This window comes from Phragmites australis, chromosome 21 (assembly GCF_958298935.1).
Source record: "Phragmites australis chromosome 21, lpPhrAust1.1, whole genome shotgun sequence".
NCBI classification, from domain to species: domain Eukaryota; kingdom Viridiplantae; phylum Streptophyta; class Magnoliopsida; order Poales; family Poaceae; genus Phragmites; species Phragmites australis.
Genome location: NC_084941.1, coordinates 20,910,844 through 20,935,376, shown reverse-complemented (window position 1 = coordinate 20,935,376; position 24,533 = coordinate 20,910,844). Strand labels below are relative to the sequence as shown.

The 24,533-nt window shown below is 41.3% G+C and overlaps 2 protein-coding genes and 1 pseudogene across 4 annotated transcripts; 2 read left to right on the top strand and 1 right to left on the bottom strand.

Moving 5' to 3' along the window:
• The first annotated feature begins 1,080 nt into the window (after positions 1 to 1,080).
• LOC133903421 (probable E3 ubiquitin-protein ligase RHB1A) lies at positions 1,081 to 6,211 on the top strand. 3 transcript variants are annotated; one of them, XM_062344795.1, is made up of 6 exons: positions 1,086 to 1,325; positions 3,488 to 3,629; positions 4,283 to 4,457; positions 4,554 to 4,703; positions 5,306 to 5,415; positions 5,748 to 6,211. In XM_062344795.1, the coding sequence occupies exons 2-6, from the start codon at positions 3,564 to 3,566 to the stop codon at positions 5,775 to 5,777; spliced, it is 531 nt and encodes a 176-aa protein (XP_062200779.1). In that variant the 5' UTR covers positions 1,086 to 1,325; positions 3,488 to 3,563; the 3' UTR covers positions 5,778 to 6,211. The 3 variants fall into 3 exon arrangements, with proteins under 3 accessions (XP_062200781.1, XP_062200779.1, XP_062200780.1); XM_062344796.1 differs by lacking the exon at positions 1,086 to 1,325 and adding an exon at positions 2,817 to 2,838; XM_062344797.1 differs by lacking the exon at positions 3,488 to 3,629 and having other exon boundaries at positions 1,081 to 1,325.
• Positions 6,212 to 7,074: 863 nt separating this feature from the next.
• On the bottom strand, positions 7,075 to 12,392 carry LOC133903221 (large ribosomal subunit protein uL4z-like; annotated as a pseudogene).
• A 10,802-nt stretch (positions 12,393 to 23,194) lies between these two features.
• On the top strand, positions 23,195 to 24,088 carry LOC133903220 (noroxomaritidine synthase 3-like). Its single transcript, XM_062344538.1, has one exon. The coding sequence runs from the start codon at positions 23,363 to 23,365 to the stop codon at positions 24,086 to 24,088; it is 726 nt and encodes a 241-aa protein (XP_062200522.1). The 5' UTR covers positions 23,195 to 23,362.
• The last annotated feature ends 445 nt before the right edge of the window (positions 24,089 to 24,533 follow it).

The following is a 24,533-nucleotide window of genomic DNA, read 5'->3' as shown; positions in this document are numbered from 1 at the left end:
ATTTGTCATTTAAAAATGGGTGTCAAGCAGGAAGGAAGGTGGTTAGGTGGACACCTCAGCTGGTAAGTCACCGTGGATTTTCTGTTTGACTCTTTCTACTTACGCCACGTTGTCAGGTAGGACCATATACAATGAAAAATATTGTTTCTCTATAAAATTTAGAGCGGAACACATGCAATTAAATATACGAGAGATAGCTGTCATGAAATAAAAAGTGTGGTTCTTCGAAGTTACAAATTGGAATACGTGTTGTAGACATGGAAACATGTGTCGTTCGATGAGTTTGTCCCTCCTAATGGATGGATGGAATATTAGAATACATATAGTCAAATTTGAAAAACTTTGACTAGCAATATAAACTAAAATATTTGTACTTTTCAAATATTCCTTCTGTTTCGTAATGTTTGTCTATGTCCTCGAGAGTATTTGTCTCAAATTGTTTATCTATTGTGGTAACTAATAATGTTTTATGATCCATTTTTCTGCTATGTCCTTAGTACATATATGTATTTACTTGAACGATGATGAGTTACTTACTCTCATCCTTACATTAATTAGAGGTAGCATTGTCCTATCTATGTATTTTTTTACTCGATTTCAATATTCCTTGATTTATACATAATGGTGGACGTGAACAAATATTGCGAAACAGAGGGAGTATAATGATACTATTATAATTGAAACTAAAGGTATTTTCATATGACCAATTCATGATGTTTCGGATTTCTTTTGAAGGGAGAGAGACATTCTATATCTTAGTTTGGTGAGGGACATGTACTCGTTTCCTAACGCCTTTGCAAATATAGTTCTCGGCTTCTTCAAAAAAGAGTATTCCATCCATCTATTTTTATAAGATGTATTTTGGTATAAAAAATCTCTAAAAAGTAGATTTTGACCTTTAATATTTTAATAGTATATCGTCAATGGCTACAAAATCAGTACATATTAAAACACTTTGTAATACGAAACATACATATAGTTTGACCTTTTATTGATGAAAAATTATAAATTATAACCTTTTCAAATTAAAATACGACTTATAAATTTGACCTGAAACGGAACAAACGGAGAATAAAGCTGAGAGTTGTCTCGGAATTTTATTCTGCAGAATCGGAGTCCACTCGCTCTCCTCCTGGGGCATCGGGCTTGCAACTCCCCCAAACCCATCGCCTCGCCGCTGAGCAGAGCACAACGTCGGCGGCCCCTCCCTCGCTCTCTCCGCCGGATCCTCCTTCAGCCGCTCCCCAGTCCACTCCCGCCGCCGCAGCGCCGCTCCTCTCTCGGTCCGGTGGAGTGGGAGATCGGGTTGATTCCTTCTTATGTTGGTAAGCAGTCCCAGCTCGCTCGGATGGATTCCTTTTTAGTTCTAAGCGGTGGCCTTGTTCCTTGTCAAACCCAAACCCTTCTTCGTCTCCGTTCAGTTAGTTGGTTGTGGATTTGCGTGCTTTGTGCTGCGCTGCTAATCCAACCCCATGCGTCCATCCATGGTTCCTTGTTCTTGTTAATCTTGAGCACGCAAGATCGACTAGTTGAGACCACAGGACTACTTGGTACCTAATTTAGGTGCAGGTGCAGCTTACTTTGCAAAGATTTTTGGGGGTTCAGGTGAAAACCCCATGCCCCATGTCAATTCCGCCCCTGTGAAGCTTGTTGCGCGGTTCTGTTGCGCCGCAGCAGCCTCCTCCTTGTTGTTGCGTTCATTTCTTCGAGCTGTTGATTTTGCTTGTCCTGCCTGTGTTTCCAAATTCCGACTAGAGATAGCTGAGGACGACCGATTCTTGCTAAATGTTTGGTTATGTGGAGATTTCTGATATGGTTTCTGTCACTGTCGATGATTGCAGCTTGTTTGCTGCCCTGTAGTTGTATAGAGAGATTGACCAAGTTGATTGATCCTAGTTATGAATCATACTGACTGATTGCGCTATTATGTATAATTGTGTGTATATCTATACATATTTCCGAATTCTTATTAGGGATACTTGAGTAGGACCTTTGTACCGATTCTTGTTACATCTTCAGTTACAGTTGATTTTACTGCAGACACCCTGATATGGTTTCTTTGTCACTGCAATGCTGATGTACTGTCGATAAATAAAAGGGAAATTATCCGCTATGGCTTGTTTGTTGCCTTGTATTTCTATAGAAAGACCAACCAAGTTGATTGATCATAGCTTCAAATTTTACTGATTGATTGTGCCATTATGTATATTTTATATCTATCTGTACATCCTTGCATATTCTTTGCTGACAATTTGGTCCTAAAGTTGGAATAATCCTTTTGACATATTAATCTGTATATTTATATCGGAAACTTTTTAAGCTTGAAGGTTTCTCGATATGAGAATGGTTATGTTTTCTGCAGCACCAGTTTTTATATATATTTCTAACATGTAACACAAGAATGTGAAAGGAAGTATTGTGTTTGCCTCAATCATTGGTGAAGAAATGAAAATTGAAAGAACTGATTACCTGACCACATCCTGTCAGTGAGATGATTATAGTTACCAGAGGATGTTTATATTTTGTAAAGCACCTTTCTTCCTGTTGCGTGAAACCTTGACGCAAACAGGCTTCATTCATAGATACTTTGCTATTGTGTCCAGGAGCAAGTAACTAGTTTACTTCACATAGTTTTTTCTTTCTTTCTTTCTTTCCTTTTTTTTTTGTTTCTGCCGTTTCTGGCAACATGTGGAAAAGAGTACTGGAAACAAATTTCAAAAGGTGAAGTGTTGATGCGCTATGCTGTAGGCGAATCCTTGATGGCTTTCTGAGATCCTATCTCTTCAAATGCTAGCAAATTCGAGGTAGCATCCGTACTTTAAAGCTGTGGCAGCATAGGTACCTTTTATATTTTTAAATCTCTACACGAGTACATGTGGAAGTTCAATTGATCACTTCTTTTCTTCAAAATATAAAACTATACAGGAGCTAGTGTGCACATGTATGGTCCACTGTCCCCAAAATTCTGGCCAGGCAGATTTTCGTGGTAGAAAAAGTAACACAACCAAAAAATGTGATGACTTTCGGTTACCTATTTTCTGGTTTGTTGGGAGGGCTCAGTACACAATGCTCTGGTTCCTGCTGGTGCTGTAAAATGGCTTCATGGTTCTGTAGTCCGTGAAGGGAGTCTCTAATAACTTTATATGTAATACCCACCCTAGTAAGATGGATTATGTGTTCCCAGTCCAGTTGCCGCTTCTTGATATTATGGGAAAAGTGTCAATTTGACTAATGGTAGCAGTTTTTTTTGTTGACAAATTGATACATTTTTTTATTAAACAGCAATTGAATGCCATTAGAACAAATTATCGAGAATAATCTGGCAGCATTAAGTGTCCATAGTTGCTATTTGCTAAGCCATATGCACAATCTTATGGTCGTGTACTGTTTTTTTTAACCTCATTCTGTATTCATACACTATATTTGCTATTTTCTTGCACAATTTTCCTCTTTCTTCCGTCAATAAAGTTTTTTTTTTTGTTTATAGGTCTATGAGAGATGGAGTTTTAATTTTAAACAGCACCTAGAGGACTGCGTGGACTAGGATTTTAATTCAGTATAGAATGGGTGGCTGCTGTTGCTGTTCATCGAGAAGATCTGAAGCAGTTAGAGCACCAGTTGATAGATGTGTACGTAATTTGTAAACTCTGCTTCGTTCTGTGCATTAATGTTACCATCTTCCTTTTGTGACATATCAAATAGCCTAAGATAGTATGAGCGAGTTTATCTAGCAACTGCTGTACTATACTGTCAAAAGGTTTGGCTGATACAGACAGTCTGTTATTCTCCTTTTCATAACTGCAGCCTGCAAGATGTTTTTCATATGTTTTATTAAGGTTGATCAATTGTTTTTATGTGCCCATGAATTTTTAAATTTCATATACAGCTTGGCTCTTGTAATTTTCTGGCATGTGAATGTATTAGATTTCCTGTAGTGTTATTTGCAGATGCTGACTAGCTGAATGCTAGAGGTTTGCATCCTATTTTCTTTACAATTTCAATTCAACAGGATAAATAATTTTGTCTGTTATTCTGCATTTTCCATTCTTAGCAATCATTTATGATTCATCACTGCAAATTATCTAAACATTATTCATTTGTGTTATTTTCTTTGATAGAGTTTATGTGATAAATGCAATCTTTTCCAGAGAGTCAGAAACTCACAATTAATTCATATGTTGACTGGTTATAGTTTCATGTATTTGTTACCTTTTCACATTATTAATTACTTCGCTTGTTATGTCACTTTGTTCATTGATCTTCTTGTCTTTGTATTATTCAGCGTCAACAAAATCTCCAGGAGCATGAGCCGTTGTCTTCAGCTTTTGATGGATCATCTCCAGCCTCTGCAATTGTTGCAGTAGACACAAATCTGGATACATCCACTCCCGACACTTATCAAGCACCACCTGCACCTTTGCCTTATGATGTTGTTTTGGCAGTTCCAGATAACCCTGGTAAATAATTGGCTAGCCGTTATACGAGCAATGATTGCTAACCTCCATTGTTACTGTCTTAACAATTGAGCTTAGAGTTTTAACATTTATGTACAGATTTGGAGAAGTCAGGCACTAAGAGCAAAATTGATGACCAACAAGAGTCCATAGCTGATCAGGAGTCCTTAAAGGTAGATGGATCATGTAATAAAGGTTTCCCCGAAGATAAGCCTGACGAGGAGGATGTTTGCCCTATCTGCCTTGAAGGTTGTGTTTCTCTTGATCATTCAAAATATTAAATGTTTAGGTTGACAGGATGTTAACTGAATATTTGTTGAATCTAACTTTGACATTTTAGAGGCAATATAGCAGGCTATTCGAAATTTCATTTAATATCTATGTAGATGCATTCTGCTGGATATGATGGAAAACATTACTACGTTTGAATAATAATGTTCAGAATACTTGAGACTCTACTAATCATGTAATTTCTGGTGCCTGGTGTTATTATTATTGTTTCTGCACTAGATGCAATATGCATGTGTCCTTTGGTCATGTCTATGGATTATTCTGCACTGAGGTGGCATTAAACAGTTCACTAGTCTGTAGAAACACACTGTCGCAAAGATCTAAAATAGTGGAACTTTTCAAGAGAGAGAAGCTTTGTGGAACTTCCCCATCATGGAAATGACTTGTTGGTGGTTTAATTGTTTAAACATAATCATGTTTTTGTAGCTCATGAACTTTAGTTGCTGATGTACATGTTACTCTGATTATCCTCCCCTGATGCATGAACGATACTCGAAATCTATGTTATATGTTGTGTCGTCTCTGACCACTTATGTAGTACTGTTTTTATTCTTCACCAGAATATGATGAAGGAAATCCTCGCTCTGTAACCAAATGTGAGCATCATTTCCATCTTTGCTGCATACTTGAATGGATGGAGCGTAGTGATACTTGCCCAGTTTGTGACCAGGTAGGTTTGTATGCTGAAATATATTATCAATGTAGATCATAGATGGGTTTTCTGTTGCCATTTACTGTATGGACTAAGGAGATTTGTTAATTCCTTCTATATTGTAATCCATTGTGAAAGCTTAAGATAAACATAGTAAAGGAAATATAAAATGAATACATACGGACTTGATCTGTATGATTCTTTTTCAGAAGTTGTATTTATTATTGCATATTATTTATTCAATCTAAAGCGGTAAAGCCTATATGTTGGGCACTTCTTTTGTTTGCACAAATTATGTTTCGAAGTGATGGTTTCTTTCTTTGCTGTAAGCTGCCTGTACTGTCTTGCAGATAACCTTGGTGGATGAGATGTTTGAATAGGCTTGGTAACCCTGGTGGATCCTCTCTTGAAGCTCGTGCTTATTGAGGAAGTGTTGTTAACTACTCTGCTCTTAATATTGATCTGTTCTGGGTGGAGGCTCTCATGGAAATGAATTGAGGAAAACACTTAAGGGAAAAATTGAAAGGAGGACATCACATGAAATGTATTTGCGCCATCTCCGTTTTTATGCCTTTTGTGTCATGCTTTGCCTGTTCATAACAACAGGTGGATTAGGTAACTGCTTGGTTGAAATATACATCGGTCGCAGGTTTGTTCAGTTGAAAGTCCGATGCCTGCTCTTTTGTTGTCCCGAATTTGAACGTCTGTCAATTCATTGCTGATTCTGTCAACTGTAAAAGTGGTCCTAGATGAGGTTTCCTTTGTACAAACCATGCTGGACAAGCTTTCCTGTATATACATCCTAGTTTCTTCATTTTGTTTTGTCAGGATAGGGATATTTCTCCTAAAAATAAAAGAAAAACAATTCACAGGGATATCATTTTCTGTTCTGGTCAAATTATCGCAGATATTCTTTCACTATCTCATAAATCCATATTAATGATGGATGATAACTCTTATTAGTGATAGGTCACTTTTAAAGCGTCACTAATGTGAACCTATTAGTGTGATCGGATCTGTCACTAATGATATAAATTAGTGATGGATCTGGATCCGATCTATCGCTAATGTGCAGTTATTAGTAACAAGTTGGGTTCAGACCCATCACTAGTGACAGATCGGGTCTAAATTCGTCACTAATATGTATTTAAAAAATAAAAAATGATCAGTATATGACATACGAAAGGGAAATATTATTCAACAGTTAAATGGATAGTTAAATGACATATGAAAGGGAAATATTATTCAACAGTTAAATGGATATCAGACAGTTCTGCAAAGTTACTAATTAAAATAAAACTAAGACAAGAATAATTGGACAAGGAGGTTTCCTCTGTAGATATTTGGGATTTTAGTTGAAATCTCAATGAAGACTTAAATGAATTCTAGTAATCCGTGGTCCAAATGCTTCCGGTTTAAACATTAGTCTCAACATGTATTCTAGTAAGTTATAGTTCAAATGCTGCTATTTTAAACACTACTCTCAACATGCAGAATAAGCTAGCAAACTAGACATTATATAGCAAACACTCATGAGCTTGCATCGTCTCCCAAGTACCATGATTTATCTTTAACAAAATGTAGCACTACTACACGATACTACAAAACTGCATATAGATCCTATAAGTGGTCAAGTTTATAACATTCACATCACAAATGGAGGGGAGGAAGAAAGGGTCATACCATGCTAAGCTTGGTCCTCTTGGAGTCAATCTTCTCATTCCTAGCCATGACGTGAGCAGCCTCAGCAAGGGTGGCCATCCTGGGGTTGAGCTTGAGCATAGCAGCCATGTTTTTGAGTGGGTTCTTCCTCTTCTCCCCGTGCTTCACTTCCTTGTCGAGTGGCTTCACCACAGACTGCACCTCGTCAGAGTTGATGATCTTACCCAGGTCAGCGTTGGCCATATTGGGCCTCGGCAGCGTGAAGCCCTTCTTCTTCTACGAAGGTGCATCAAAGGATCCATACAACTCCTCAAGCTCTCGATCCAAATCACAAAGCACCCGAGGTGGCCACCGGGGGCAAAGTCGAGTAGGTTAAAGCGCTCGATGTTAGCGACATCCACACCGGGGAGGTTGCAGAAGGCCTTGATGATCTTGGAGCCCTCAGTGATGTAGACGATGAAAGGGCCCTTGCGGTTGATGTAGTGGCGGTTGCACATCTTACCTTGCTGGGGCGGATGGTGAAGGAGTGAGTGTACGTGATGCTATCTAGAGGGGATGAATAGGTGTTTCCTGAAAATTAAATCTTTGTAGCGGATTACAGAATCCGGATACTCTGAGTCAAACCGGAGACTGTGGGGTCCGGAGGTTTCTAGCTCAACCCGAATAGTCCGGCTGGAACAAGGAAAATAAATTATGAAAAACCTAAGCAAGTCTAGTTGAATATAGGGTTACAACAGGTTCCTAAGGATGTATGGAAGCTTTTCAACAGATCACCTGCAGCTAGAAACACATAATCACGTAGATCAGGGTAAATCACCCAAAATCAACTAGAACAACAAAGTAAACAAAAGAATACATGAATTTATTTCCTGAAGTTTGGATCCAACAATCCTACGTCTCTGTTGAGGTACTCACAAAGAGTCGAGTCTTTTTCAACCCTTATCCTCACCGAGCGATCACGAAGATCGAGCTCGGGGCTTACTCGACTTTCCTCTTTCCTTAAGTAGGCGAGGATGACCTTCACAAACTTTCCAGAGCACTCCACAAGCTTGAGTGCTCTCTAGGTGTGAGGAACCGTTCAAATAATATTCTAGTTAATCACCAAGTCGATCATTTACATAATCACGATTACAATGAGTAACAAGAATATCATCTTGGTAGCCCCGGCACTTATTTTGTGCCCAAGATCGGAATACATGCCTTTCCAACATAAGAAATCACAACCAAGTTTAATAAAAAGTGAGTAATTAAATTATATTATAAGTTCTTATGCATTAACAAGTTTAACAATTTACAGCAAAAGAGATCTAGGAGGAAACTAAAACTGATCAACTCTTAGCCAAAAGAAAAACTACGTAGTGGAAACAAAAGCTATAGAACACAAAAGGTGGGTGAAGCCATATGCCCTTAGGCTTCACCCCAAAAGCGCGACCACCGAGTAGTTGCCTACTCATGCTCGCCACCCTCGGCAAGCGTGAAATAGCCAAACACCGCCTCTTCCTTACCTGCAAAACCTGTAAAGCAGCTAAGTACGAAGGTACTCGCAAGACTTAATTCATATAGAGTATATATAAATTACCCGACTCTAAGGATCATGCATTGAACCATTAGCAAAAAAAAAACCACAATATTAAGTTTTAATATGCTTAAGCAATGTAGACACATATTTGTGAGCACGTATACTTAACCAACATACCCTATAACCAACAACTTGCACATAAACGTAAGTGAAAACAAAGCAATACATCAGTAGCCAACAACAACATCTCTCAATAGACCATCAATACCATTGTCCCACACTCATAACTCTACGACCGATGCGGATGGACAGAAGCATGCTCATGACCAAGAGCGCGGCAATTGAAATTGTTTTTACACCCTGCATGAGGTACTCCTTTACCTACACGACTTGAGGACCATACGGCTCACGTGCCCACACAGGCCCACGCAAGGGGTACTCGAGTCAACCTTTCCCAATAAGTCCCAACCGTTTGCTCATGAGCTGATAGGTGTAGGGGTCATCCAGAACTACTACCAGAGAAAACTGGATACCCCTATAAGCCCGCCCGCTCACATCATCAACTCACACGCCAAAAGGTCACAGCTACAAGGTATTCGACTTGTCATTCCCATAATGTGACATGTAGTAAGTACGAAAAGTACTAAAGCTAATGGCACCGATGGACGGTGCTTAAACGATGCAAAGAGGCCTATGGTTCCTGGGCTCCTCTCCCAAACTACCCCAAGGAACTCCTCCGAAGCAGAAGACACCCCTAACACCACCCACATCTTGTCTCATCCTTACAACTCACCCAAGCAACATCATCAATATTATCATAGTGAACTGTAATTAAACATATAGCTCGCGAGCAATGGGACACTCTACCACTCGACTTCTATCGGTGACCTATGCATCGCTAAGCATTTCGAATGACCTTGTAAATTAGACATCAACAATATCACCAAAGCTACAAGGATATGGATATTCAACAACTCAAGGTAGAGGTAATGCAATCAACATAGGTTCTACCCACATAAACTCAAAATTGACTCGCTACACATGCAAACATACATAGAGCATATATTATCAATTTTAGACTCCATACTTCAATTCAAAGGGTGCAATATGCTTAGATGCTTACCTTGCTACTCTGGTGCTTACCTGATACTCCCCGCACAACACTCACAGAACTCTGAGAGGTTGGCGTCTCCTTCAACCATGATCGCGCCACGCTCTAGTTCTTCGTTCACTAAAGAAGAACACATGCAATGATGAGTATTAATAAAGTGCAACAATGCATGCTAAAATATGTATGTGATGAAATATCATAAAATATACTTCATAATGCATTAAAATATTTTTCCTAGCTATAACAAGTCATAAGGAGACTAGCAAAATTGGTTTCACAATTGTTGTATTTGTAAAGAATTAACGGTGAATTAATGAAGCATGAACCTAATTAATTTATATCAGAAATTTAATTGATTATTTCATGGTTTGGGATATTTTTAATAAGTATATTAGGGTATTATGAAACCAAAAAAATTGGTTTCATAATTTTTGGAGCTACAGAGAATTTATTATGAATTTTACAAGTTTCAAAAATAGTGAACTGCGCTGAAACGGTATAGTCTGAGTTGACCGCGGTCAGACTGCCAACATGTGCGGTCAGACCGCTGGCGTGCAGAGAGATTTGGGGTCTGGCTGTTAGACCGGCCTGGGGGGCAGTCCGACTCCTTGAACGACGATCAGACCTCTATAAAACGTGGTGAAACCACTGTACACGCCCAGGGGAACTTTGTGAGTTCACCGGTGATGATTCAGGTGGCTTTTGGGTGGGGATTTTTGACCTAAAGTATCATCTTGACTTCCTCTACCACATAGGATAACAAGCACACACCAAAAAGACCAAAACTCAGCTATTTTCCTCTAATGGTGGTGGAGGCCATTTTTGAGCTCGATGAGCTCAAATCCGGTCGATCTAGCCATGGGAAAGGAATGGGAGGGGGTTTAGGGTGCTCACCATGTCCTAGCAAGCCCGTGGTCCGGTTGTGGAGGTGGTGGATGGCTTGAGGAGGAAGAAGACGTTGTCGAGGAGCTCAGGCTCGATGGGGAAAACCACCTCTGGTGGGGAGCTCGCCGGAGACCTCCTCCTTGGACTCCCCTCCTTGCACCTCCTCTCCTCCTTTCTCTTGTTTGGTTGGGAGAGCAAGAGAGAAAGAGAGAGCATGTGAGGGAGAGGAGTGGGTGGGGGTGAGAGAGAGAGCAAATGAGATAGTGAGAGAGTGAGAGAGGCAATCAACCACCTTAAATCAAGCCTCTGTGACCGGCTCCAGTCGGACCGCAGGAAATCAATGTGGTAGTCCAAGTGGCAATGTACCTGGCAATCAAACCACTGGTGACCCCGGTCAGACCATGAGGGTGGTTCTTTTGCTGAAATTTTTCTAAGTCTCCCTTCATCAACCTTCTTCTATTCTTTTCCTTCTCCAAGGTATTTAGAGATTCTCCAAAGTGCTATAAACCATCTCTAAGGTATTTAAAACATGTTTAACTAGTCTTTGATAGGCAAACACGTGTAAGCACATGCGATGACAATTACACATGCTTAATTACGTAATTAGCATTTTTGGGATGTGACACCAGGTGATGCCTAAACGTTCAGGAGCTCAGAGTTCTAAGAGTAATGAACGCGAATCGACAGCTTGATGACGAACTTAAGTGCTCAAATGATGAATTTATGCTCACTAGCACTCAATCTCACTTTTCCAACCTAACTCTCAAATCCTTCTAAGATTTAATACACTAGTGGAGTGGAAGGGCTCTAAAGAGGCTTTGGATGCTTTTGTCTCGAGTTGGTTAAACAACAAATGAAGGAGGGGGTGAGAGGGTATTTAAACCTAGCCCCCCAAAACTAGCTATTACAGTACCTTTTGTACTAACTTGGAGTATCCGGGTTCAACCCAGAGACTCCGGGTTGGACTTTGAACACGAAATCAAAAGTCTCGACCGGAACCCCAGTCGGAGAGTCCGTACAGAACATCAGATCCCGGAGCATCCGGATCAACCCAGAGACTCCAGGTAAAACATTTTAAGTCTAACCGAGCACCCTTTGCCGGAGCTAAGTCTGGAGACTCCGGCAACCCGGAGTATCCAGGTCAACTCGAAACCTCCAGGTTGGATTTCAACACCAAACTGAGCACCCTAGCCCAAAGCTAAACTCGGAGACTCCGGTAACATAGAGTATCTAGGTAAGTCCAAAACATCCGGGTACAGACAGAGGCTTAGAATTTTTCGGTGTTCATGGGGTAACTTTTGTCTCTCATCTTTGCTCTAAATAGGTATCTTGAGCACTAAGACATCTTCAAGATAGTTTACACGCATCCTTATTTATAGTACGACACATCTATACTCAATTTCAAAAAAAAAATCTATTAAGTGACTACATGCTGCTTCTTTTTCTTTTTGAGGGACGCCAACACCTTTTAACACTTCAATGGGACTAAAACCTATTCATAATCTTATAAACTCATTAGTCACTTAATCGTTTGTTATCAATTATCTAAAACCCACATAGGGAGCCTAGATGCACTTTCAAGGAGTCATTCGCCTTCTCGGTGTCAGCGTCAGCGCCGATCTGCTTGAGCATCTTGAGCGCCTGGGATGTCTTCTCGATGGACTCCGTCGATTCGAAGATGACAAGGGGGAGCTCGAGAACAGTCTCGATGCGGTGGCACCAGGGTCGATGTGGTGGCTGCTTGACCCGTGCATCGCGCTGCCCCACGCCACGAGGTGACACTACACGCCTTGGATCTTGAGCACTGGATCCGATCATGCACCCTAGATCTCGGCCACGCGCCCTGGATCTCGCTAGGTGGTGGTAGGAGATGGGATCCACACGGAGGCCCGCCGTGGTGAGATCTAGGAGCAGCGCGAGTGTGGTCAGAGCCTTATCCCCCTGTTGGAGCTGGAGCCAGAGCCAAAGCCTAAGACTGAGCCCGCCAGATCCCCCCCTCCTTTGCTGGCTAGCCAGCTCACTCGCTCAGGAGTGAAGCGGAATGTGGCGGAGATGTGGAGGGAGACAAAGTAGTGAGGAGGATGGGCTGCACACCCCGCGGGCGAGGGGCTCTGGTAGTGGAGGGAGATGGCAGTCTGGCGAAGGAAGGGAGGTGGTGTCTGGGTGGGCGGAGGGAGCAAGCAAGCGATGGAGGTGCGGACGAGGCAGCACCACCCGCAGAGAAGAGGGGCACAAGGAAACCCTATCGCTAATCGTCGCCCACACCCCTTTTGTAAGGCGCGCTCTTAGGCCACCGTGGGCCACTGTGGGCCCAAAGTGGTGATGGGCTACGGCCCAGGCAGAACCGAAATTATTTTACGATTCACGTTAGTGATAGGTCAATGAGGTGTCATTAGTGATGGTTCAGATACAGATTCGACCTAGGGTCACATTAGTGATGGGTTCTCATAGGACCCGTCACTAATATGATATTATTGATACATACTGAGCATCCGTCACTAATATGATGTCTCCTTTGATGATTTTTTAAGTAGTTCTTTGTTTTTTGAAAAAACTTACTGATTTATCCAAACTTGAGCCAGTTGCACATTCACCCACTCCAATAACTTCCTCCCTTATTTTTGAATTAGCTTTAGGGTCTACCCTATATAGACCCTGTTTGGTATAGCTTATTGCTGGCTTTTGCTTCTCAGAAACTATAAGTTGAAACAAACATGCTAGTTTATTGTTGACTTTTAAAAAACTAAAAAAAAAACTAACTTTGGATGAAATAAACTAAAAGCTGATAAGCTGACTAAGAATGTCTTTTTTCTAAAAAAAAAATGGTGTGCTGAGAACCTAAAATTTTCTCATAAAAACTAACAGCTTTTGACCTAAGTCATAAGTAGCTTTCAGCAAAAACCTATAAATTTCAGCTATGCCAAATAGGACAAAAGTTTGTCATTCTGTCCACCTTACGTTTCTTGTTCAATTTGTTGTGCTTGCACAAAATGCATGTAGCTGAAAATGTGTCATTCGTTGACCAATTTACCAAGGGCTCTCGTATGCCTTGAGTTTTGGTAGGTGAACATATCATTGTTGTGTTCTCTAATCTCTATTGTTGTAACCCAAGAATTAATAGCGCTTTAGATTTTGAAGATGCTACTGGATTTTTCACTGTTAGCACAGAAACTAAACCTGACTCACGTAAGATAACGCGTTGCTTTTCTTTTTTCTTTTAAAAAAATTGGGCGGTGCGTTGATTTGATTCAATCATTATGAAACTGCACTGATTTGATCAAGAACAAAATCAATTACTTAAAAGAATGACATGAAACTGCTGATTTGACGAAGAGCGAAAACAGTTAATGAAAAGATGGAACACTAAACCGTAAAGTTTCGAGATCCTTTCTTTTGACTCTCTTAGGCGCCTTATACTCCTGTTACGCGGGTCCTTCACTTTGAAAACCCGTTTGAGCCCGATCGGGCTCTGATCGGCCAAAAGAGGAGTTCGGAAGGGAAGCAAACTCCCTGTGTTGCTGTCGATGGTGTCACGCATCTCATTGTCACGTTCACTCTTAATCCCTCAACCAATTTGATCACAGGACACTTAATCCACTCAACCGAATGCTATGTTGCAAGCTCAACCAGTCTACAAACACAGAGATATAACTTGGGAGAGAAATAGCGTATAGAAGGAACAGCATTCTAGGCTGGGTACAGAGAGGGAATAGAGACGGGGAAGAGAAGACAGCAGCTGGGGAAGAAGAACCGGAACAGAGGAAGACAGGAGTCTGCGGAGGAAGAAAGACAAGTTTCAATTCTATTCTTCGATGCCGTACTGATCCCTATTAGCTTTCTTTTGTAGTGGCTCTCCTCTGATGATTTGGCCCACCCAGCAGCGAGAGAGCGACGGCTGGCCCACTTGTCAGCCGGTAAGTCCCACGTCCGTGACACTCATCTTCCATGGCGCCTCTCCAGCACGCTTGCTCGACGCTCGTGGGCTCCTCGGCGGCTAGCATACACAGCCGCTGTAGTCTAGCTCGCGCAGTTCGGTGGTGTCGAGAAGATTGCCCACGGTACAGTACTGGAGGGGCACACCTTCGGAGTTATTAAGAATTGATCAATTCCATAACTTCCTATGGCAGTTATTCATTTACCCAGCAGCACCCCTTCAATATATATACTGTATATATATATATATATATATATATATATTATATATCTAGACTCAACTTCAGTTATTATGGTGTCACCTCTAGTTATAATTAAAAAATAATCAAATTACAATCCGGGAGATAAGAGTTACAACTAGACGTAAATAAAAAAAAACTTACCTAATGATGTATAACCTAAAGAACACGATTGTAATCGTAGTACAATGTAAAACGTAATTTCAATCCTTATATATATATATATATATATAGGAAAACTAGTATGTACTCCTGGGTGTATGTACTCCCACCTCTCATATACCACTTTTACACGTGTGTTATACTTCTTTATCACTTTAAATATACTTCATTAGTAATTATAAGATACTACAATACAAATCCCACGAAATTTTTTATGAAATTCCATGATTTTTATCATAATTTGCGTATATACTTCTTTTATGTATAAAAAAGAGTATATAGCAAAAATGAAAGGCTAACATTGAATTTTTTTTCTTACAACTTATATTGGAGTATCTTAGAATTAGTATTAGAGTATACTAAAAATGATAAAAGAGTATAAAGTGTTTGTTTAGGTGGTATATTGCATGTGGGAGTACATACTCCTAGGAGTATAGAATAGGTGTCCTATATATATAGGAAAACTAGTATGTCCTATATATATATATATTGTAACTCGTTAGTTTTCTCGTGTTACAATTATGTATTTTTGAATGTACGGTTGTAACTGATCTATCTAGCGGATTGTAATTAATAATTTTTTAAGTTATAACTGAAGGTGATGCAATAATAATTAGAGTTGAGCCTAGACTATATATATATATATATATATATATATATATATATATATATATATAATCCTATTGGGTATTCAATATATGCTGGCTAAACGGGCTGGAGTGCTCAGTTAATGGGGTAGGGATACATTTTAGTTTACTGCTGTAACATTCGAAATTAATGTGCATGCATGCCCGATTTATTTGCATGCAGCCGCGTAAGGGCGCACGAACTGAATATTCCGATTTTTTTTTTTTCATGCAGCCGCGAACGTGCGGGCTGTTCTGTTAGCGCGAGTTCAAACTCGCTTCCGCGCTAGCTGTGCATAATACGACGGCAGGCGCTCGTTTTTGCTGCGAGGGAAGGAGTATACGACGGCGCGCGCTCGTCCTGGCTGCGAGGATCGACGTATATATAGGGAAGGAGTATACAACGGCGTGCGCTTGTTCCGGCGAGGATCGACGAATACGAGTTGCAAGCGTCCGCGACGACCTCGATCATTATGTTAGCGCGATCTGCTGGTTCTGGCTGCGATGGAAGGAGTCCACGACGGCGCGCTCATTCTCCAATCGTCCGGGATGGAGTATATACTGCGAGAGAAGAAGGATGTGCCGGAGAAGAAGGGCCATCTGATGTTATACAGTATGTACATTTCAAGTAGCAGTAATTTTATCACTGTCATTTGAAACTTGATCTTTTTCTCTCCGCTTTGCAAAGGTCGCTTTCATTTAATGGTGACTGGACTGAAGGAGTACGCATGCTTAATTACTTTGACAACAGACCTGATGGGGAGGGTTTGTGGACAATGACAGTTTTTTCCAGAACACAACCATCCCTTTCAGAAGAGTATTGATGTGATGAGGAACTATCGACCGCACAACAGAATTGATGAAGGCACCACAGATATAATTGAAGATATGGTGGAGTTGAGTACTCAACTTATTCAACGAACAGTTTAATGAGAGTTTCTTATTCAAGCTTGAGCCATCAAGGGTACACAAAGTTGTACGCATGGGCAACGATTTGTGTAACCGGTGGTGGTGCAGGGAGCATGAGGTGTATGCTGACGTCGCTAATGAGGAGTTCTCCTGTAATTGCAAAATGTTTGAGCACAAGAGTATATTATGCTGTCACGTATTAAGGGTATGTGTGCTTTGTTCATCTATTCATAATTTTATTGTATGCATATGTTCAATTGTTAAATATGGGAAATACCATTTTTGACAAGTTATGTTTCAGTATGAAATTCCTGCAATATCTGGAAGCACTACTACTGAAAAGGTCATCACTGCAGGTTCAAAATTGATATCACTGTCAGTTTTTGAATTGGCAATAAATAAGCGGAAGTGATTGTACATATCACTGCCGGTTCGTAATATGAACCGGCAGTGATATAATCTATCACTACCAGTTCTTGATCTCATTCCGTTTGATTTGTATACTTATCACTGCCGGTTCCAGCTACGAACCGACAGTAATACTCAATCCAGGACAAAAAATATATAAAATTAAATATTCGTGTATTAATTTAAATGGGATTATCATTACTAATGACCATATTAACATACTTTATACTAATTATAGAAAAAGTTGATGTCATACAAACGACAGCGTAAAAACCCTAACGCGCATGTTGACTAACCTAGCTTACTAGTCGTGGTCGAGATGAAACTCGACCCACAAACGGAAGTCCATGAGCTCATCGTCGCCACTATCATCCACAATGTCTGTGTTGGCATCGGTATCGTCTTCCTCCTTGTCCTCGTCCTCCTCCTTCTCCAACGAGCTCATCCGAGCCTTCTTGGTCCTCGGTGGCTCATCGATGAACATATCCCACACCTCGTCATCTGACGAGGGGGATCCCAGCGCTACACCAGAATCAAAGGTGGGGTGCCTCGTCCGGAGGGGCATCTTTCTCCCCGGACAAGGACACAGGTGTGGGAGGCGTTCTCGGAGAAGGTAGTGGAGGTGGCGGTAGAGGTAGGGCTGGCGGTGGGTGAGAGAAAAAGAGCGAGAGAGAGATAGAGATCGAGAGCACGAGAGAGCGAGCAAGAGTGATAGAGTGAGTGAGAGTGAGCAAACATTTAAAGTCGCTGGGAAGACAATCGAGCAGCTAGGCGCGTGAAGCCTGGTTGTCGCGCGCATGAAGATGTATGGATTTTTTAGTATCGCTGCCGATTTGTAAACATAATCAACAGTAATAGCCATTATCATTGCCGGTTATAAAGGCATATGTTTTGATGAGCTAATATCACTGCTGATTAGTAACAAGAACTGGCAATGATACATGACTATCGGTTCATATTACTAACCGATAGAGTTAATCACTATCATTGTCGGTTCTTACTGGCTTGACTTTTTATGTGCGGCTGAAGCTTACGAACCGACAGTGATATGTTATTACTGCTGGTTATTTTTGAATCGGCAAATGAAGAGGGGGTGCAGATGACCCTTTTTGTGATAGTGAAGGTATGTGCTGAAAAGGTGGACAAGGAATGCAAGGGACTACATTCCAGCACATCATCAAGGTTACAAAGATGACAAGGATGCTGCAGCATCTAAGACATACAGGCATGCTATGCTGCACATGTCATTGATGGAGGTCGCAAGATTAGGAAATATTGATGAAGATACGTATAAGGAAGCCATGGGTGCCATATGTCAACTAGCTGATGCACTGAAGAAGAAGTTATGTTTACAAGACCATGACTCAAGGAGACCTGAGCTGTGGCGTAAAGCAACATATCCAACACATGACAATGATGATGGGAACATAGGAGAAGGAGATAAAGAAATGGAGGCTGACATACTGGTTGAAGAGCTAAGTAAGTGTGAATACGGGCCTGATAAGGTATTGCCTCCCATCATGAAGCGTAAAAGGGGAAGGCCAAGAGTGAGACGGTTGAAGTCAGGGGGGAACATGCAAGCGTGAAAAAGCTAAATGAGAAAAATATAAGTAGGAAGACAACAGTGTTGAGTTTTAAAGAGTACACAGGTTCCAGAAGCAAACAATGTTTCCTCCAGGCCAAGATACCGCCACAAATGAGGTGAAGAAGGTCATTATGCAAACACATGTGGAACGGAGTCGACCTATAAGAGGAAAAAAAATTTATAGGATAGTTGTTGGGGTGTGCTAGTGCATTTGATATGTTAAAACAATGTTGTTTCCATCATATAGTGTTATTTGATTACCCTCCAGACTACTTACTTTTGTATGCCATTAGTATTTGAGATATCACATCGCCTGTTAGTGTTAAACTTCGATTAGCACTGCGATTACACAGCCATTGGTGAAAAGTTCTTATCGCATCCTTCGAAAAGAATATGTGGTACGTCCTCCGCTCCCGTCACGCGCCTCCCAGCACGCTTCTGTGTTTGCTTCTTCGTCAGCTCGTCCAGTATCTTCCAAAGAGCATCAAACTTCTGTTGTTGGTTCTGACCACACAGCCTTTTGAACATGTTCATGAGGTTCTTATTTTTGAATTGGCGGAAGAAGTTTGCACCTAAATGTCTCATGCACCACCTACTTTGCAGGTCTAGCCACACAAGTCCAATCAAGCCATCGTCTGTTCCATTTTGCAGATCTAGAATTGCCTTGAGTATCCCAGCATGCCGGTCATGTATAATGCACATGTTCGACCGAGCACCAACAATTATCATCCTCACATGGTACAAAAACTAATACCAACTATTACTGTTCTCACTCTCCACAAATGTAAAGGCCAACGGTAGAACTTGCTTGCTCCCGTCAACCCCAATAGCAGTCAGAATCTATCCCATGAACTTACCAGTAAGGAAAGTGGTGTTGATGCACAGGATAGGCTGACAATACTTGAAAGCTTTGATACATGCTTCTATTGTGAAGAAACATTGCTTCAGGACGTACTTGCCAGGTTTGGACAACAATGGGTACTTATCAATGTCGAAATACGTCCCCGGGTTCCTTCAAGCAATAGTCTGCAATAAATGTGGCAGATTCTCATACGACGCTTCATAGGTCCCGAACCTCATCTCAATTGCCTTTCTCTTCACTCTCCATGCCTTGTTGTAGCTCATAGTGTACTTGTACTCCTCCTCAATTTGTCTAGTTATGGACCCTGGTTTGTAGTTTAGGTTGTCCACAATCTTGACGTACATCACATTGGCGACAAAGGCTGAGGTAATGTTCCCGTGGCTGCGCTCAAGTTCATCCATCATGCAAGTGTGTTCGACCATAATCAACACCTTCCAATAGTCAACCCACTTCCCCGTAAAGTTGTGCACCCGCCACGCGCAACCCTCATTCGCGCACTTCACATCATATTCCTTCTTACTTCACTTGACAACATAAACTGCCGTCGAAGCGAGGTCGCCCATTGAGTCACATAATCCTTCATGGCCTATTTAGTAGGATACCTAGCACCTTGGGTCACCACATTCTGCGTATACTCCCAGACCACTTGATTCCCCTCATTCACCACAAGGTGTCGAAGTTTGGATTGTTCTAATTCGCAGGAATCGAAACATCGTCGTCATCATCCGAGTTGTCATACTCAAGAGTTTCATCAACCTGAATATCATCTCACTCCATCTGTTCAATTAGAGAAGGGATTCGTTCCCCCTCGTCTGCCTCACCGGTCGGTTCAGTCGGATAATCCAATGAATGTGCACCATCCGAATCGACATCTTCATCATACTCTTCCTCATCACCCTCCTCCTCCGCGTACGCTCAACACTGCATCTCTCCAACTGCCTCCTTATTCTTCCATTGCACAAGCAACATAGGATGCCAACCTCTGTGCACAACATCATATAGGTACCTCTTCCATAGTTCATCTTCCTAGAGCGGGAACTCCTCCCAGTACACACCTCTCTGTCATGGTTGCCGACAATGCTAATGCTCATCTCTTGGACCTCGGGGTCTATTTTGAAATCCCTTATCAACCAGGCATACAAATGTCCGACGCTTTTCTGCATTGGTCTGGATATACCCTTATCTATTGACTTAAATACGGACAGTACTACCCCTTCCGGACCATATAAGATTTCATTATCCCCGTAAAAAATCCTAAATTACCACATATCCGTCATATCTAACAACCATCGACAAAAACTATGACATTATTGCGACATAACAGAAAGAATCATATTAAACTATATCTACAATGCAAAATTCATTACAAGCGTGGCCCAACATGTAATCTATACTGCAACAACATATTCCCGATTCGCTACATCAAACACATCTAAATCCTACATTATCATATCAATTATGACTACATTATATCTAAATCCTACATCTAATACCTAAAATATGTCTAAATACTACTTATAATTGCTAAAATATACGTATAAACACGATCTAATTGATGAACTATATCTAACCCTAAATCTAAACCTAGATCTATATTTTATCCTATTTCTAGTGGCTATACTACCAGGTATATAAAACAAAATCTAGATCTAACAACTAACTATGTCAAAACCTATTACTAGTTGCTATCTTACGGGTTTGTTAAAAAAAGAAAAAAAATTACCTCATTTTTTTAGCAGGACTTCGCCGCACAAATCTCGCTCACCTCCCCTCCTCTCCTCTTCTCTCGACTGAGTGGGAGTGAAATGGATGTTGATGTCGGCACGGCCGACCATGCCAACCTAAATACTCAAAAAGTCTCGCTCGCTGAACGGGTGATGCCTTTTGGGTGGGCCCGCGCGGTGTCGCAGCAACGAAGGTCTCGCTTGTTCAGCAAACGAGAACAAGATCTCGTCGCTGAATGCGCGAGACCTTCCTCTTCCCGATTATTAATTACGTTGCCAGCCAGGACCCACAAGGTATCGCCCGTTCAACGGGTGAGATTTTGTCCTCACCCGTTGAACGGACGACAGTAGGGTATACTTCATTATTTTTAAATGGGTATGTAATCTTGAAAAATTTAAAAAAATATATATATAAAAAATTCTCTATTCTAGTCTATAAATGGTGGGCTGGCCCCATTTGCAAGAGCAACAGTGTTGGAATCGCAATGACCCAATCCAAAACAGAAGATGGACAGTACCAACAGGGTGAGCTCGCAGAATCACCGTTCTCTTTGCGAAGGTGACCGACGCCTAAACAAGCGACATCCGCTTTATTTGGTTACAGCGAACACTAGGTCTGAGAGGATTAAAACAAAGGGGCTTTGATCCTTGGAGCTGGAAATTTTGGTAAGATGTTTTTGGTAAGCCTTAAGCTTTCCTTCAGGTTATTTTATTATCAAGGTCAAGGCTATGCAATTGCACTAATTATCAAGGTCAAGCCTCAATTTTTTCAGGATAGTTTTTACAGATTGTACCTATACATGACGTAATATGGTAAGACTCATGGCTCTTCATTATCATGCTTCGACTAATATTGTAAGCCGTAAGTTTTCCTGATTAAGACTAATAACAACTAATCAATAGATCGAATTCATTACTCATTTAGCAACTACCCATTTAAGTAATGTCCAATAGGATGCAAACAAAAGTCCTCAGAGGTCGCTTTATATTATCTTTACACGTTTTTTAGGTCGCTTTATATTATCTTTACACGTTTTTTAGCTTTCTTTCTTGCTTGATATGAGACACAAGCCAGTCAAATCACACAATGACATCCTCTTAGATATTGTGTCATCATCGCTGCTCTTTGAATTAACGCCACTCAAGTTGACTTGTTCGAGCGTTGAAAAACTCGATGCACAGCCTTACGATTGAGAAAGCTCTTTTTCTTCTTATTGTTGAGATCACCACATTCATAGCATCTTTGAGTACCGTCACTTCCTTTTTTCCTCATAAGCACATTCTGCAATGCTCTAGAGAACCAAGTAGAAAGTAGTTCTAAATCCTCTTAAGGAATCAACATAAGCTGATCATCGGTTAGTGAAGATATAGAAGATAATGAAAAACACGATGAAGAAGACTTAATATAGGACATGCTGGGTTGAGGGAGCAAAGCAATTGATTTATTAACATTCTTCCTAGTAAAAATATCTAGCTCATGAGTTTTCAATTTAGAATAAAGTACATCTAATGTAAGTAAAGTCATGACAGTAGATTCTCTGATAGATATAACTTTCATCTCCCACACTGACATATCTAGAACTCCTAGTAATTGATGTGCATTCTCAGCATCAGTATATGTAATATTTACAACACGTAAAATACTAAGAATTTTATTAAACCGAGCAAAGAAATCATCTAGTAACTCATCAGGCTTCATCTCAAAACGCATGTAATCTTGCTTAAATAAATCTTGACATACCTCTTTAATAGTATTTGAACCTTCATGATAATCACAGATTGCTTTCTATACCTTGAACGCCGATTTTAGATGTATTATTCGATCGAAGTCGCTTCTTCCCAAACTTTGGATAACCAAGTTTCTTGCCTTGCTGTTCGCCACGACATGAGATGTGGTTGTACTGTCACTTTATTATTCTCACAGACCATATATAGTTTGTAGACTTTTTCCCAAATTGCAAAGCCCTGTGCTTGAATATAGGTCTCCATCTTCACCTTCCAAAACTGAAAATCAACTTATAAAAAACATAAGATTTTATGTAGGTCTCCATCTTCGCCTTCCAAAACTGAAAATTAACTTATAAAAAACATAAGATTTCGTAAAGTACCTATCTGAATCTATATAGACTAACGAAGGACGGCAACTTCGAAGTTCGCGGTGGGCGCACCGGCATGCGGTGTTTCATCACTTGCGACCCCTCCAATGTGCGCCACATCTTCATGTCCAACTTCGCTAACTACCCAAAAGGTGATACGTTCACCGCGATCTTTGACATTCTTGGCGATGGCATCTTCAACGGCGATGGGGAGTCGTGGCGGCGGTAGCGGGTGACTTCCCAGATGCCCTTGAATGGTCCCCAATTTCGCTCCTTCGCTGCACGGTGCAGCCGCGGCAAGGTGGAGAACAGCCTCCTGCCTTTCCTCGCCCACACTGCTAATGAAGGATGGTCGTGTGATCTGAACAACGTGTTCCTGAGGCTAACGTTGGACCTGAACTGCACCCTCGTCTCTGGTGTCAATCCTGGGTGTCTGGCGATCGGCTCACCGGTGGTTCCCTCCTTTGCGCGTGCGATGGACGATGCGTTGGAGACTCTTTTCCTCCGGCACATCACCCCGGCGACCTGCTGGAAGCTCATGAAGAGGCTGGAAGTAGGGCAGGAGAAGAAGATGGCCGTTTCTCAAAGGACGATCGACAGTTTCGTCACCGCCACCATCGAAAAATGCAGGGCCCACAAGCTCAAGGAATGCATCAGTAACTTGGCCGACTTGTTGCCCTCGTTCATCTGTAGCGAAGACACCAGTCACAACGATGACGTATGCTTGCGGGACACGATGGTGAACCTCTTGGTCGTCGGTCGCGACGGGACGGGCGTGGCACTATCGTGGTTCTTCTACCTCATCTCCAAGAACCCACACGTCAAGCAGAAACTACTGGACGAGCTTGCGCCAATCGCTTCAAAGAAGGTCGCCGCTAGACCCAACAGCGGCATGGTGACCTTCGATGCGAGCGAGCTCAACAGCCTGGTGTACATGCATGCAGCATTGTGCGAGTGCTTGAGGCCTTGATTTTCAAGGCATCACTACCGGCCGAAAGCTTCAGCCAGCAGTGAGTCCCAAGACATCACCACCGCTAAAAGCTTCAGCCAACTGTGTTGTGCCTCCCCCCTTCTACTCCGGCTCTGTCCTCCCTCTCTCTTCTCGATCTCTCCGTCTCTCTCCCACTCAATACATGCATACAATGAGACATATGTAATAGGAATCAATAATAAAAGCACATTCATTAATACATAGTAATTAATGTCACACATATATACAAGACGTGGAGATCATGGCGCACATATAGGCCTCATTGTCCACTACATAGTTGTCTATTTAAAGGAATAAACACCAAAGAAAACGCTGCAGCTTCGGCAACACAAATCCACTCTGAATACCCTCTGAATATCCAGTTACTGTAGCACATTGTTTTTCGGATTTTCTTCCGGCTGTGCAACTGAGCGATTTTAGTGAT

Coding starts and splice junctions, on each gene's coding strand:
- LOC133903421 (XM_062344795.1), top strand. CDS start 3,564: ATGGGTGGCTGCTGTTGCTGTTCATCGAGAAGATCTGAAGCAGTTAGA. Junction 4,458..4,553: donor GGCAGTTCCAGATAACCCTG/GTAAATAATTGG, acceptor ATTTATGTACAG/ATTTGGAGAAGTCAGGCACT. Junction 5,416..5,747: donor CTTGCCCAGTTTGTGACCAG/GTAGGTTTGTAT, acceptor ACTGTCTTGCAG/ATAACCTTGGTGGATGAGAT.
- LOC133903220 (XM_062344538.1), top strand. CDS start 23,363: ATGCCCTTGAATGGTCCCCAATTTCGCTCCTTCGCTGCACGGTGCAGC.